This window comes from Ciona intestinalis, chromosome 14 (assembly GCF_000224145.3).
Source record: "Ciona intestinalis chromosome 14, KH, whole genome shotgun sequence".
Classification (NCBI taxonomy): domain Eukaryota; kingdom Metazoa; phylum Chordata; class Ascidiacea; order Phlebobranchia; family Cionidae; genus Ciona; species Ciona intestinalis.
In genome coordinates, this window is record NC_020179.2 from 460431 (window position 1) to 476434 (window position 16004).

Below are 16004 nucleotides of genomic sequence, written 5' to 3' on the forward strand. Positions count from 1 at the left end.
CATACTTGGTAATTTGTGGCCGGGCACGAGGTGTCTGAAACAAGACACCTGCGTTGTAAGTTGTAACGACTGTAGTTGTCCCACCATGCGAGGATAAGGCAAAGCTACATTCATTCATTCATTCATTCATTCATTCCAGTTCAACATACATTCTAACTTTAAACCAATGTCCCAAACACTGTTTACCTTGAGTTTCTGAATTGCTGCCGAACACCAGGTTCCTGTACCTACTGAATAACCGAACCTATCAACTTCTGGAGGTTCATAAGGTGAATGAACCTGGAACAGAATCCCTCCTTCCCAATTCCCATGTATTATGTTCTCGGTGTATTGATTCTGTATTGCATGCATGCTGATAGTCATTTGTTTTCAAGACGTTTCAGGACCAAATATATATATATATGCAGATATGCTCTGCTAGTTTTCTGCATCTTTTTAAATAAATTTCAATACCACAGTTAAGCAGCTTTTAGGTTGCTATGCTTCCATACAAACAAATAGCAGAAGTAATTGTATCCACTAAACAATAACATTCCTAATGTTTTGTGACAATGTAAGTAACTAGATTTCAGCAATATCAAATATAAATTTTATGTAATTTTTATTTTTTTTCCATTACCAAATTTAGTTTGTCACAAAATATATAAAATAAGTATTTTTGGGCTATAAGGTAACACAGATACATTTTACCAATTTATCCTAAATGTAAAAGTCAGAGAAATCCCGAACTTACCTGATATGTGTCCAGTACTACAGTGAAACCATGCATTTTCCCAGCTATTGTTTGCGAGGTGTTTACATTAAGTGTGTAGCAAACACCAAGGTGGTTTGTGAGCACAGCAGTAAAGTTGGCCTGGTTATAAAAAAACAGAACAACCATGCAATTACTACTATCTTTATCTTATATATAATACATGTTTGGTGTTATGGCAGTCCGGTGATAAAAGTATGTTTATGTATGAATATACGAATTTGTTAGCCTCGTGTGGCGATAAAACGACTGTCGTTATAACACGTGTGTTCTGTTTCATACACCTCGTGCCCGCTTATGAGTTACCATGAGCGTAACTTTGTGAATGATATTTCTTAAAAATCTTGTTTGGTTGTTTATTAGTTTAAACAATAAGCTGGAATAACTGTTAAAAATAGAATTGAAACTTCAATGGAGTAACAGTAATATAAAAGCAGTTCAACATATTCAAGTTTAACAATTACTATTATTACAAACAAATTGCAACATTTACTATTATTATTACTAACAGTTAACTTGTTTAGAATAAGATCATAATTTAAATGGAGTAACATAATTATAAAAGCTGTGTGAACACCAGCCTCACGATGTTAAAACTAACAGAATGTTCTTACATGTGAGCATGCAACTGTCTTTCCCAATGTACAGTAAAAGACAGTGGGAAAATAGATCCCTTGATTGTAGCCATTCACAAAATTCCACCCCTTGTCCATCATATAGTTCCTCAGTGAAAATCCAGGCTTTGTCCAATTAAAGTAATTCACAGATTCATTCTGAAAAACAAGATTTTAGTTCTTAACTTCTAATACAGTCTATATATAGTAGGGTGGAGAAAGATGGGACACCTTTTCATTCTACTTTCTCGTCTCACTTAGTAAACAAATAATATTTAAAGAGTTATAAAACTGTAGCCTCAGTCCTCTCGACTCCCATAGACCGTTGTTAATTGTTTAAAACACGATCAGGGTATTTGGATATTATGTGCTAAACCTGTCCCATCTCTACCCACCCTACTTTCTCGTTTCATTTGGTAGTAAACAAAGAAAATTCAAATAATTATAAAATCGTATCTTCACAACTCCCATAGACATTGTTAATTGTTTAAAACACGATCATGATATTTGGATAGTATGTGGTTCGATAGTATGTGCTAAAGGTGTCCCATCTCCCCCCACCCTACTAGATTATGATTTTCATTGTGTTGCTTTGGAAGTAAGTTTAAACCTTGCATTTAAGTAAGCACTTGCATTTAAGTTGTAACCCCTATTTTCTTAGGCAAGACACTCAACGGACATTATTCCAATCCAATGGTCACTAATAGGTTGTATCACCCTTTGTGATAAGGTAATAGGCTGACCAACTTTAACCCTAGGTCCCATGTCATGCCACTAAATCCTAGGTCCCATCTCCCATGTCATGCCACTCTGTGGACCTCACCCACGTAGAATAGAATATAATAGACAACTTTTCCCACACCAACCGGTAACGCGGTAAGTAGGTAATAATGAATGAATGAATGAATGAATGTAACTTGGTTTATCTTTGTGTGGGGTTAATGTTAACGTTTTATCCACCTCGTGTCTGCTTACGAGTTACCATGTATGTAAATTACTGGATATTGATACGCTGTAACACAAACTTCACCAAAACTATTGCCAACTTACATGTCTATGGTAAAGTACACTCTCAATATTATATCTGTTGTCCAGCACTGTAGATAGTTGATCCATGGCTAGTTGTTCAATTGGGTTATCAATACCGAAGTACCTAGGAACAGATTCATTTTTGAAACTAAATTTAAATAAAAGAGCAACCTTAATTTATGCACACAGTAAATAAATGCATTAAATATATTGATACCTCATAAAATATCCCTAAATTTAAAAATGTGCTGCTTTTAAGCGGGTAAATTCCTTAAAAAAAAACAGAAAAAAGATATACATATATATTATATATTTAATAACTGTAATTTTTATAAACGCTAACCCATTTCATAACCCCTTTATAATTGTACAAACAGATAAAGTACATATCAAATATACAAATGGTTTTTACAAATTCAAATAAGAAACCTGTTAAAATTACAAACAGTAATAGCTGGCAGAGGAATCTCATTGACAAAAACATCTTTTATTTGAACGCTTGTTTTGTAAGCAAAGTATGCATTGCATCGATCTGCTATCTATAAGGAAAAATATCAGTGATTTAACAATAATAATATCAAATAAAATCAAACAATATTTCTTGCAAATTGTACATGGTATACCATACAGGTGTCAGTTATGGCCTTTTGTTCAATTTTAATATTTCTAAAGAGAATATATATATTTCTTATCTATCACATTTCATGTTGTTTTAATCAAAAATTCATAAACCTCTAAATAATTCAACTAAAATAAGTACGTACATAGGCGCCTAATGTAGTCAGGCAGGTTAGGCAAATGCCCAACCTGGAATTTGGCGCAATGAGTATTAATTGTTCCATAATGAAGTAAACAAACACATATGATTTACATATTTTTTAAACCATCCACAATTACGTGTTGACAATTGAATTACGATTATCGCGCTGCGTAACAGCCATTATCAATGACAATGATTGTGTCGGGTAATATGAAAGTTAAACTGTAACCAGTGCATAATGTGCCAGTGGAGTAATTACCTTCTAAGTTCAAGTATCAGATAATAAGTAGTTGATATTTGTAACTATAAGTTTGCCTAACTTGGATAATCAAAACTTAGGCGCCTCAGTAAGTATGTTGGTGTATAATGATAATATTACCTGCCATAACAGTAAGCTAAACACGGTAATAACCACACACCCCCACATAACTTTTGTCCACATATTTTTCCCATTTTTTATCTGTACGACCCCATGACATGTAGTCGTGTCAGAAAACTTCTTTAAAAGTGCTGACCTCGGCTTATTTTGTTGCTTGGTAACATTCATATTTAATTATAAATTAAAGGTTTTCCTCCTAACTTTTCAAATTGTCCAACTATTATATATATTGTAACTCTGGTTATAGCAGCATTGGCTTAAAACCTAGAAATAAATTAATTTTTTTGCTTAAACTATTGTGTACATGTGTTGATAGTTCTTTTCAAAACTGCTAAAAATAAAAACTGTACTCATACAAACATATGTGAATAAACATCTATCACCTATGTAATTATATATAGACTTATTACAATAAAATCTGTTACTGTATCACTGTGTTTAAAGTAAGGTACTGCAAAATATATACTAAAGTCTAAATTCGCCAAAAACTTATATGATTTGGCCGAACCCTGAAAAAGAGTCTTGTGACCACATAATCCCTACATTATTCCACCATTGTTGTGTCAACAATAGGAGTGAATCAACGGTTTTATATTAATATTCAGTTTAAGTGACCAGTTTATCTACAAAATGTTAAGCAAACCACAGTCTATAGAGTATTAGTTAATAGTTATGTAATGTGTTTAATCTCTTTACAAATTTTTAATTAGTCAACGATAATTTTTTACATGCACATTAATTAATTTGTTAATTAATTTTAACATATGATAAACAATGTTTTAGAAACCAGACTTCTAAAACCAGGCTCACAAACTCAAACTAAATCATAAGCCACATATACAACAACCTAACGTACCCAATAAAAGTAACGGTAGATTATATAGGCGCACGTACACAAATATTAAAGTATATACGTTACAATACGTACCGCGGTACCTGTACTTTGATCATCTTGGCAAATATAATGAGTTCGGTTTTGCTTGGCCTGGTCAAACGAAGAAACGGTACAATTTTTTGACATTCATAATAGACGTTCAGGGAAAAACTTGTTCTTTTACAATCAGATAGTTTAGTTCTACGCAAAGCCACAAAGTAATAGGTAAATGAATTAACAAATTTAAAACAAAATAAGTACCCGCGAGTTTATGGGGAAATCCCTAGTTTAAGAATATAAATAAAAGGCTTTAAGGAAGTCGATAAAAAATGTTCAAATAGATTCAAAATTCGTGCATCCAATACAAGTTTATTCAAGTAACCTTTTAATGTGTCTTCCGATATGAACTTGTGATACAGATTGTACCACCTTGAGGCAATTGCGTAGATAAACGAATACAACGATGGGTTTTTAATTGGCCATGTATTTTAACGGCAATGTAAATTATAACGTACTGCATTTTATTTAAACCTGAGTCCGTATGTAAAAGTTAACAAATTCATAAAAATTTCTTTGATTTAAACAATATCCTCATAGTTTTTCCAGTAATGTTGAAGTCCGTGCTCAGTAGTCATTCGGTCAATAATTTCAGCTTGTTCTCTTGTCATTAGACTTCTCCAATCTCCTACAACTCCCCGTCGTATAACTGGACACTTGCCGTCTTTTATAACTGTCGACTGCGATTATTAAATATATATATATAGTACAATAGAGTAAGATAGGACACCTATAGCACAGAATATCCAAATAGCCTAATCGTAACGGACACGGTTTTATAATTCTTCAAGTGTTTTTTGTTTTATACCAAATGGGATGAGAAAATAGAATGAAAAGATGTCCCATCTTCCCCCACCCTGCTATAATGGTATTATATTCAGCATTACCGAAACATTATTTTAGCAAATACGTACGCTTACAAATTGATCCATTGTTTGAGACATTTCGCGGAAGCTGCATTTTTCAAAGATAGTCTCCATAGTAACCGGGTTGCTGACCCTGGCCGCGTAAGTTTTACCAAGAAAGTTAGCAATTTGTTTGATGGCTGATCTTGTGTCCACCTAAAAGCAAATGGAAACAAATTAAGAATACATTACTATTAGCAATATGAAACATCCAGCTTCATATTGTAGTAGGTTGACCATGCATTCCAACTTGTTTATGCATGCTGGCCATATAGCTACTGCTGGCTAACGAATGTAACTGCCAGAAAAGCGTCCGAATTCGTACCCATTTTTGTACGAAACCAGTTAACTGAAAGTAATAAGTCTAATATGGTAATAGGGGGACGATGGGACAGTCCCGTAAATATATATATATTTAGTCCCGTCTTCCCCACCAAACTATATCAACTCATAACACGAAATGTCAGTAGGTACGAATGAAACTTTTACCTTCATGTCTTCATACAATAATAATAGTACATTCTTGTCATTAGCGTGCTCTGACCATTTTTTTACGTGACCGAAATAACTGTCGTAATCTGTTTTCCCGGATGCAAACAACTTGAAATAATGATCGAAAGTACCGTGATCGTATTCATAGAGGTTGCTGAATAGTTTGGTGTGATGGTAAAAAGACACGCATACGTCTTTGGGATTTCGTAACACCCAAATATACTTCGTCTTCTCGTTTAACTCAAAGTGGTCGCATGGAATATGGGTGTGATAGAACGCAGGTTTATGGGTTGATTTATGTTCATCCAGGCGTTTTCTTGTGCTAGACTCGAGAAAGGGAAACTCGCTTTCAATAATCGAACCAGGTTTGATTTCCATCCCGCATATTAACCTTACGATATTCAGTGTCCACGTGGTGCCGCTCTTTGGGTAACTAGCGATAATGACGTCATCCTGGTCAAACGGAAACCCAACAGCATCGTCGTAACATTGCTGACTTGCATGGGATGGCATCGCATACTTTTCACCGGTTTTAGTTGTGACATAAACTATCTTAGGATTTCTTTCAACTTTAGGAGTTTCCATCTCTTAATTGAAACTATATAATACAATATAAAAACGCAGTTTTCAAAACCACCGGTGCTGTGTTTGCTATCTCGAAATTCTACTTAGTTCTGTATTAAGTGACAAATACAAACAACCATTGCTCATTACTTCGTTATAGCTATCTTCTGCAGCTTCCTCTTTTCAACCTGTTCAGTGTAATCATATACTGCACAAATGTATGTAAAGGCTATGTTTTAATCAAACAGACATAACCAATCAAACAGGTCACACTTTATGATAAACAGCATTGCCGCAGGACCACACAAAACAAACCGTTCGGTAACATTCTGTTTGCACTGCACTTCAAACAGTAACTAGTGATGCATGAAATACGGCAAAATAAAGATTTCTCCGACTAACCTGAACGGGAAGCTTATAGCTTCTAAGAGTTTAAATGCACGAATATAACAGAAGGCACGTTTCTGTTTACTCCGTCGTAATTCAAGAAACACGTTGTCGGGACTTACATATATGGCTGCAATAACGTAGCGAACATACGAATATGTTCATGCATTACTAAAGTGTCCACACCCTGTTCAAAAAGATGACATGGAAGCTATAATAAAATACAACACACATGTAGGTGTTGTTACTTTTAATAACAAAGATTTTGACATAGCGTGCCGGTCTCCATTAACGAGTGTTTATAGAGTATATGCCTACCGTATAGGGGAGATAGGACACCTTTAGCACATAATATCCAAACATCCTGATCAAGTTTCCAACAATTAAGAACGGTTTATGGGAGTCGTAAAGATATGGTTTTATAATTCTTTGAATGTTCTTTGTTTACTACTAAGTGGGACGAGAAAATAAAAGGAAAAGATGTCCCATCTTCCCCACCCTACTCTATATATGTATTGTTATACTTTTAATAACAAAGTCTTTGACATGGCATTTCTATAATAAACGAGTGCTTATATTTGAGATATCGCATATTCTCGAGAAAACATAATTAAAATATGATAAACCATCCTCCCCCTCCCTACTATTTAATTAAAATGAAATATTGGTTTGCGTGATGAATCAACGAATTCACATTCCATAAAACGTGGGGACATTTCTTTCAATCACGTTAAATAGTTCTGCGTGCGAAGCAGATAGTCCGCCTACGCAATCAATAACACATTAATATGATATTACCATTGGCGTCAAAGGGCGCAGAAATTTATTTTTAATTTTTTCACATTGACATATGCAATATTACATTTCAGTTGATCGTCCTTTCACGAAAATCACAATTATTTCAATGGCGTGTGCAGGACTTGGCAGACGTGTATATACCAATCACCTCAGAGTTGTTAATTACCGTTTATTCTTTATATTGATGAACAAAGGTCGTATATCATGCGTCTGAAGGTTATTTATCATTATGGGAAGCGTGGCACTTAAATGGTTAAGCACGTAACTAGAGCACGCCAAAGGAAGTGTTAGCCTTTCACTAATTACTCGTGACCAACTTATTGGCAATGTTATCATTTTCAGAGTTAAAGTTATTGTATTCTGCAGTAAATGCTCAGAGTGTCGTTTTTGCACGATACGAAATTCTCCACCGTGCAGCGGTATCTTGTGGTACAAATTCGGCCTAAATACGATATAAGCCTAATTGCCTCGATGGCCCTTTAGAGCCTCACCCGTATAAAATACAACAGTTTCTTATGCCATGTGTTTATATTGTTCTTAATGTCGCACTAGGCGGCTAAGTTGTATGATTAGCGATGACAAATTACTTTATAAGACAGTTCATGATATGGTTTTAATTACTTGAAATTTCCCAGCAATATTGCAATTGAACACGAAGCGGAAGAATAAAGATCATTTATAAACCTCATATTTGAATATACATCTCTCAATATGAGACAAACAAATATTAAACATCACGTTGTAAGGATTGCATTCAAATCCACGATTGCAACATGACTTTGGGAGTCGTATATGTTAGAAAACATTCATATTACTGCATGAGTCTATACCATTGTCAGACATATCAATCATGTGGGCGCATATCATCCAATTAATCCTTTCCCATAAAATCACGTTAGCTCAAAACGTGTTGGGATAATACTGAACCAGTTAGCAGACGAGCACGAAGTTTATGGGCGATATCAACTTAATCCGAGAATTAATTAATCTATATCTTAGAATTCAAGTCCACAACAACGTTTGCAAGAAATGCCCGGCGTCAGGTTTGTAGGCAAACTGGGACTGTATGCTTAGCAATGTAGTATGGTATACAGAAGTTTAAACGTAATAAAACTTATTTATCCTCGCGTGGCGGGAAAACGACAGTCGTTATAACACGCGGGTGTTTTGTTTTATACATTTCCAAAAGTTAGGGGCTAGGGGACAAAACCAAGAAATATGACACAGTTTTAGAAAATACAATGCTGTCTCTATAAAAATGCGAAGCGAAATAGTTTTACTATTACATGAATGCTATTTGCAATCAAGCAAGATATGTACAACATTATTTATCGCTTCTAAATAATTTAACGAATTTGCAATATATATTTTGACCACCTTTAAGATTTTTTTTGCAAAAATGTTGATTGGTTTAGCCCTACGTCATTCAGTCTACATCTTGGCCGCGCGTACGACCGTACGTCATTGAAGTAAAATATATCGCTATGACGTGGTAAGTTACGCCGGGAAAAAGGGAAGCTGGTTATTTAAAGCAAGGGGTTTAAGGTTGAGGTCATTCAATATTGAAGTTGGAGATAAAACAAAAAAAGACTTTAATCTTCAAGAATGAAAATTTTAACTGCAATAATTACTTTAGCAGCGTTAGTCTGCTCTGTCAACGGTAAGAGCAAAACTTGTATGGAGTATTATTATATTAATGAGATTTATACTCTCTCAATGCATGTAAAAACTAGGAAAAATAATTTATGTATGGCCATATTAATAAGTAGGAATTAAAGATGTTTGTATATTCACAGCTTTATTAACGTGTTGGGAATGCCGGAATGCGCGCAGCAACCGGGAATGTCGTTTGAACGGACAACTAAGAAGATGTCAACCAAACGAGGTATGAATTACTTAACACATTTTAAGTATGAATGAATGAATCAACTAATTTATCTTTCGGGGAAAAGAAAGTCTTTCTAACAATGATGTTTTGTTATATTCTATAAAAGGCAGCATGCTGTTTGTACCACGGCGCTTATATATATGTGACCGGGAGTTAAGCATAATGTATTTTCTATAGAAAGCTTGCCAGACTGAAGTCAGAAGAGACCCGCATGGAATAAGAATCTCGAAGATGTGCAAGCAGGCTCGTGCATGCGACAACAACTTTGTTCAGGTACGTATTAAAAAATCATGTGTATCATATCATATAAATTTGAAAAAAATCTATACATATTAGAACCCAAGATCCGCATGGTATCCAAGCCAGTGCAGTGACATCCACGGTTCAGTTTGCAGATGTTGTTGCGACTTTGACAACTGCAACACACCGTCTATTGCTTGTGCAAGCCGTAAGTTACGAATACTTCACTAATCCTTAATTGAGACTAATCAAATGTAAAAACTGAATATGTTTTGGTCTCTGTACAAACATTGTCGCAATATATAATGGTACCGACTTTAAAAAATGTAATTTTAAATCGATTTAATCAAAGAAAACGGGATCTAAATTTGCCTTGTGTATCTGACAGAATACTGTTGCTCTAGACTACAGTTAAAAACACAGTGTTACACATCTATCATTTTATTATGCAGGACCTGAGCCAACATGCGAAAGACTGCCAAGTCCCGAAAACGGAGACGTGTCTTGTTACGGAAATGCATCGGTACCAGTTGGGGAGCAATGCTTCTTCGAATGCTCGATAGGTTTGTAAACTTTAAAAAAATATTTGCTTGATAATATATATTTCACGTTCCCCATTCATACGTTGTAACCCAGACGCAACAATTAAAGGCACGAGTTTGGTTTGCTCGACGACTCCTAAAGTTTAAAGAATATTTTCTCGAAAAAATAATTTTTCGTTCAAGAATTCCTCCAACTTCGTACCGTTTTTTTATACCTAAAATGCATTTTACGTGCCCTAACAACAAACGTACGGTTTCAGGTTTTACGATGACCGGTAATCCTACATTAACATGTCAACTAACTTCACCAACGACGGCAGCATACGATCAACCAGCGCCCGCATGTATCAGTCCACAGAGAGATGAAAGTAAGCCATTTCTAAACATATAGCAGAGTAGGGGAACGATGGGACAACTTTTCATTCCATTTTATCGTCCCATTTGGTAGTAAACAAAGAACATTCAAAAAATTTTAAAACCGTAACTCCCACTGGTAATTGTTTAAAACACGATCAGGATATTATGTGCTAAAGGTGTTCCATCTTCCCCCATATCTATAACAGTATTAATTCTCAAATATATATAGTAGTATGGGGGAAGATGGGACACCTTTTGCGAATATTATCTGAATATCCTGATGGTGTTTTAAGCAATTAACAACGGTCTATGAGATTCTTGAGCATATAGTTTTACAATTCTTTGAATGTTCCTTGTTTACTACCACATGGGACGAGAATAGAGTTAAAAGATGTCCCAACTTCCCCCATCCTACTATACATTTAATTCTGTTATATATGGGTTACGTTCTACGGCGAAGGACGCCGGCCAATACATTAGCCCAACACGTCTATATAACTGAATCTTTCTTTAGTTTTATGTCAGCCTGAACTCGAGGATCCTGAGTTCGGTTCCGTGGTTTGCTCAGAGACAAACCACCCTGGTAGCGTGTGCACATATACGTGTCAGAGCGGACGTTACGTATCTGGATTACCCTCGGCCACATGCGGTAAGTGTAATATAGCTGACATAATAGTTGTTCAAATTATCCGCCATACATAAAAAATCGCTGTAAAATTTTTACCAACAAAGTAACATACTTGGTAACTCGTAGGCTGGTGCGAGGTGTACCTATGAAACAGAACACTAGTGTTATAACGACTGTCGTTTCCCGGCCACGCGAAGGACAATCTATTGTGGGGACAACTGGTCTGAAACAATATATAGCAGTTCAATATTGCTAAAACCACTGTTTGACGTTGCCGGTAGTAAATTGATAAGTGCATTAAAATAAACTGGTAACAGATTGCCAACACAATTCCTTGATACAATGTAGGGTATTAAGGTTTTATCTGATGTCTTGTAATGTTTATTTTACATAAAGGTGAAAACGGCTTGTGGTCTTCCCCACCCCCAACTTGCGAACGAGTTAAATGTTTCCCCGCAATAACCGACCTCACCAACGGACAAGTGTCTTGCTCAGACAGCAATTACGACAGTAGTACATGCAGGTAACAAGGACATGAAATAGCAAACAGGCCCACTAATAAACGCACTCACTATTAAGTTGCATACGTGGTAACTTGTAAGCTGGCACAAGGCGTATGAAACAGAACATCTATACAACTGTCCTTATACTTCACCATGCGAGGGCGCAAAAGTTACTTTCATTCATTCCATTAAATACACCTTTTTGCGCTTTTAGTTTTATTTGTGACCCTACATACGTGTTGGAAGGCTCTACAGTATCTGTGTGTGTTGATGATAACGATGGTGACGATAAAGGAGATTGGACAAACCTAATACCTCGATGCAAACGTAAGTTAAACTGTAACAGTACACTGGGGAATATGGGATACCTTTTCATTCTATTTTCTCCTCCCAGATGGTTTTAAACAAACAACATTTAAAGAATTATGAAACCGTATTCTTACGACTCTTATAGAGCGTTGTTAATTGGTTAAAACAAGATCGGAATATTTAGACACTATATGTGCTAAAGGTCTCTCGTATTCCCCAACCTACTATACCGTTTTCAGCTACAAACTTATAACAATAATTAAAAAGCAAGAAAAGAAAACGATAAAAGGAACGAATTGTGCTGTTTTACTCCATTCCATATTAGTATGGTATTGCAGCGCGCCAAGGGACCTATAAAGTAATCCAAAGTTAGGTCGTGATACTTTTTAAGTTTCAGCGTTTGTTGTATTGTTGTCGAACAATTATAGTTGAAAAGTTTATTTCTAAGTTTTCATTACAGCGATCCGGTGCAACCCGGTCCACGTTTCGCCAATGAACGGCGCTGTTATTTGCAGCAACTCCAATATGTTGGGTAGCGACTGTGCTTTCCAATGCGACAGTGGCTTTGCATTAGAAGGCAGCCAAACATCAACCTGCCAAGATGATGGAAATGGCGACGCTGAGGGAGAATGGAGCAGCCCCGCACCATTTTGTACACGTAAGTACGATTACGATAAGAAGCGGAAACAACGAACATTGATAAAGAGTTGGGGGGGGAATAATAAATGCCAACTGGAAGCAATAAAAGTAGAAAACTCCTACATTTGCAGAAAATGGCTGCTGAAAAAACGGGTACATGTTGTGCCACTAGTATATGTACTCTGCATGAAATAAAACATTTTCTTTGGTTTCATTTGTTACAGGAATCACATGCTTGCCTCAGCACACAAACCCAGTAAACGGTGTGGTTCAATGTAGCGACTCAAACAATATTGGAAGCATATGCTCGTTCGAATGCAATCCAGGTTATGAGTTGGACGGTACCCCTTACTCTGGCTGCATTTATACCGACAGTACGGAAGACAGCGGTGTTTGGAGTACACCAGCTCCAACTTGCCCAGAACGTAAGTTTTTACTAAAATTTGATCATTTGACTTTTTGCTAGACCGTAATTTTATCAAACCCAGAATGCATGTATTTCTCTTCAAGACCGTAATTCCTTTAAACCCACAAGGAAATTATCTTAAGCCCAGAATGTATTTGTTTTAATCAGTAAAATAATTCATGAATTTTAATTCCACAAAAGGTGGGCAATGTCGTGATGTTCAAACTCTTCAAAATGGGAACGTAACTTGCACGGATGGAAACTTCGTCAACTCCCGATGTACATATGAGTGCAATAAAGCTGAATCTTACGAAATCTTTCCACCAAACCACACCCTTACAACGTGCATGGCTGACTTAGCGTGGGATCTTGCCCCGCCATGTTGTGCAAGTAAGTGGGTATGACGCTTATCCATTGTTTAAAGTAAAGTTACATGGAAAATTTCAAACATGGAGTGCGTATATAAACATGTTTCAACCAGAGTCCGTATAACAACATGTTTATATACGGACTCTGGTTTCAACAAGTTGAAATCTTCGAGTTGATTGAAGTTTTAGAAGTAATATAACCACTTTATTCAGTATGACTGATGTTTTTCTCAAATGATGTAGAATTTAAGACAATTTTGACCCATTAGCTCTTAAGCTATCGTTATTTGGTGCCCAAAATGATACAGATCATGCGGTTAAGATGTAAATTGTATTGCAGAGAAATGCCCTCCGTCCGCTCCTATGGATTTGGTCCTAATCCTGGATTCGTCATCTTCGGTAAAGAGGCCGAATTGGAACACCATGAAACAGTTTGTGCGATCAATCATCACGTAGGTTTTGTTCTACAATGTTATAATTGACCAACATCCAACTTAATACTAAAGTTGTCCTGATAATGGGACGCTCGCTAGGGTTGTTAGAGAAATCATTTTCCATAGGCTGGCTTGGGAAAATATTGTGAAGATACTCACATATCTAAATAAAAAATGTTGGGTAATTGAACACGCTAACCACAGTGTCACGAAATGAACGAATGCCTCGACTTACTTATTTTAAAAAAATGATAAATAAGCAAAAAAAGTAAAATCATTGCTGACATTTCATTTTATATAATTTTCCCTTTTAGTACATTTAACTTTGGGGAAAATGAAGCACGAATGGCCGTATTCAGATACAACAGACAAGTGGATACGAGGAACCAGATTTTGTTAAGCGATCATATTAATAACAAAACCACTTTTTTGGAAGCATATGACAAGTTACCGTACAATGGATTTGGTAAGATATGATACAGCGTCTGTTCTAATAATTTCTATTCTATATATAGGGGGAGGGAAGACGGGGCACCTTTATTTAGCACATCATTTCCAAACATTTGGATCGTGTTTTAAACAACTAACAACGGTCTATGGGAGTCGTGAAAATACGATTTTATATTTTTTTGAATTTCCTTTGTTTACTACCAAATTTAACGAGAAAATAGAACAAAAAGGGGGCTCACCTTTCCCCATCCCAAAGAAATATAAAACTGTATCATCACGACTTCTATAGAATGTGTTAATAGGCAAAAACACGATTAGGATATTTGGATAATATGTACCAAAAGTGTCTTCAGCTACCTTGCTATATGTTTAACAAGTAGAAAAGTTATGTTCAAAACTGCAGAGAAGTTTGAGCGTGTTTGAGAACTTACGTTCTTTATTGCTTTTTTTAGGAACCTTCACCGGTCGAGCCTTACGTCACGCGAAAAATGTCATTCTGGCAAACCGAAACGGGAACAGACCGAATGTTAAAGATGTTATATTGACAATTACTGATGGGAGATCTCAGGACAATGTTGCGACAATTTCAACCGAACTTAGAGAAATGGGAGTCACGGTAAGAAGTAACTTTATATGTGGTAGTGTGGGAGAAGACGGGACACCTTTAGCACATAATATCTAAATATTCTGGTCGTGTTTTAAATAAATTAACGACGGCCTGTGGGAGTCTTGAGGATATGGTTTTATAAGTTAAATGTGCTTTGTTTACAACCAAATGAAACGAGAAAATCGAAAAAAAGGTGTCTTATCTTTCCCCGGTCTATACTATATACAAAATTAGTTGGTACGCGGCTGTTTCAAGACACAGCATATTGAAATACAATTACATATACACAGACGTTTGTCATTGGAATCCAGCCTGGAAATGGAGCAGGACTTGACCAAGATCAGTTGCTGGCGATGGGCGGGACCCCAGAAAATACAATTTTAGCGGTCGGTGGATTTGGTGGACTCGACGCGACTTTCTTAAATCGTCTAAGTGCGTCCATCTGTACAAACAGATGCGCCCAAGCACTCCAAAGAGACGTACCGCGATCTTAGGAGTATATTCCCTAACAATCAAATGCTTTAATCATATCCCTTATATATGTGTTTACTATATCCTTTCATATCTCGTTGGTAATTAAATATACTGTTTTTTTACCGTACGCATGTGTTAACGTGTGTTTATCCGTTTAAACTTTAAAATCATTGGTTATAACTTGTTGTAACGCCAATACAGTCACATGAATGTATATCTTTAATTCCAACCTCTTGGTATACGAGATTTTCTTCAGCACTATTCAGGATATATATATATTAAGGTGAGGGAAGACGGGACACCTTCATAACATAACAATTAAGTATCCTGATCGTGTTTTAAACAATTAACAACGGTCTATGGAAGTCGTGAGGATACGGTTTTATAATTCTTTGAGTGATCTTTGTTTACGACCAAATGGGCCAGAAAATAGAACAAAAAATGTCCCATCCTCCCCCACTCTACTATAGTTATATCATTACTAGCGGTTTTAATTAAAATCATACAATGGGTGACGCCAGGGTACGTAGAGTTGGACCATTATTCTAA

At 36.0% G+C, this 16004-nt stretch overlaps 3 protein-coding genes and 1 non-coding gene across 8 annotated transcripts in view; 1 reads left to right on the forward strand and 3 right to left on the reverse strand.

The window, feature by feature from the left end:
• Positions 1-4612, reverse strand: part of LOC100179324 (acid-sensing ion channel 2) — a gene marked incomplete in the record, with an annotated part of 6632 nt that extends 2020 nt beyond the window's left edge. The window contains 6 exon segments of the mRNA XM_009862411.2: positions 187-336; positions 734-853; positions 1366-1524; positions 2416-2518; positions 2824-2933; positions 4470-4612. Coding sequence (XP_009860713.1) covers positions 187-336; positions 734-853; positions 1366-1524; positions 2416-2518; positions 2824-2933; positions 4470-4484 — 657 coding nt within the window.
• mir4101 (microRNA 4101) lies at positions 4365-4423 on the reverse strand. Its single transcript, NR_034496.1, has one exon. It is a non-coding gene; the product is annotated as a microRNA 4101 (primary transcript).
• Positions 4613-4958: 346 nt separating the features above from the next.
• Positions 4959-16004, reverse strand: part of LOC101242326 (sulfotransferase 1C2-like) — a 44426-nt gene continuing 33380 nt past the window's right edge. Inside the window, exons 1-3 of one of the 5 annotated variants that reach the window (XM_026837729.1) lie at positions 5859-6924; positions 5385-5525; positions 4959-5144 (exon numbers count right to left, since the gene is read on the reverse strand). In XM_026837729.1, coding sequence (XP_026693530.1) covers positions 4986-5144; positions 5385-5525; positions 5859-6446 — 888 coding nt within the window. In that variant the 5' untranslated portion in view covers positions 6447-6924 and the 3' untranslated portion in view covers positions 4959-4985. Of the gene's footprint in view, positions 5145-5378; positions 5526-5858; positions 6925-13957; positions 14088-16004 lie in introns of those variants that run through there. The other 4 variants (XM_026837732.1, XM_026837730.1, XR_003396582.1 and 1 more) reach the window with 4 other exon arrangements.
• On the forward strand, positions 9153-15747 carry LOC113474878 (P-selectin-like). Its single transcript, XM_026837716.1, has 16 exons — positions 9153-9270; positions 9407-9495; positions 9676-9771; positions 9835-9946; positions 10191-10301; positions 10541-10648; positions 11152-11286; positions 11662-11788; positions 11983-12095; positions 12538-12735; positions 12941-13141; positions 13324-13512; positions 13831-13942; positions 14239-14390; positions 14827-14990; positions 15272-15747. The coding sequence occupies exons 1-16, from the start codon at positions 9216-9218 to the stop codon at positions 15473-15475; spliced, it is 2166 nt and encodes a 721-aa protein (XP_026693517.1). The 5' UTR covers positions 9153-9215; the 3' UTR covers positions 15476-15747.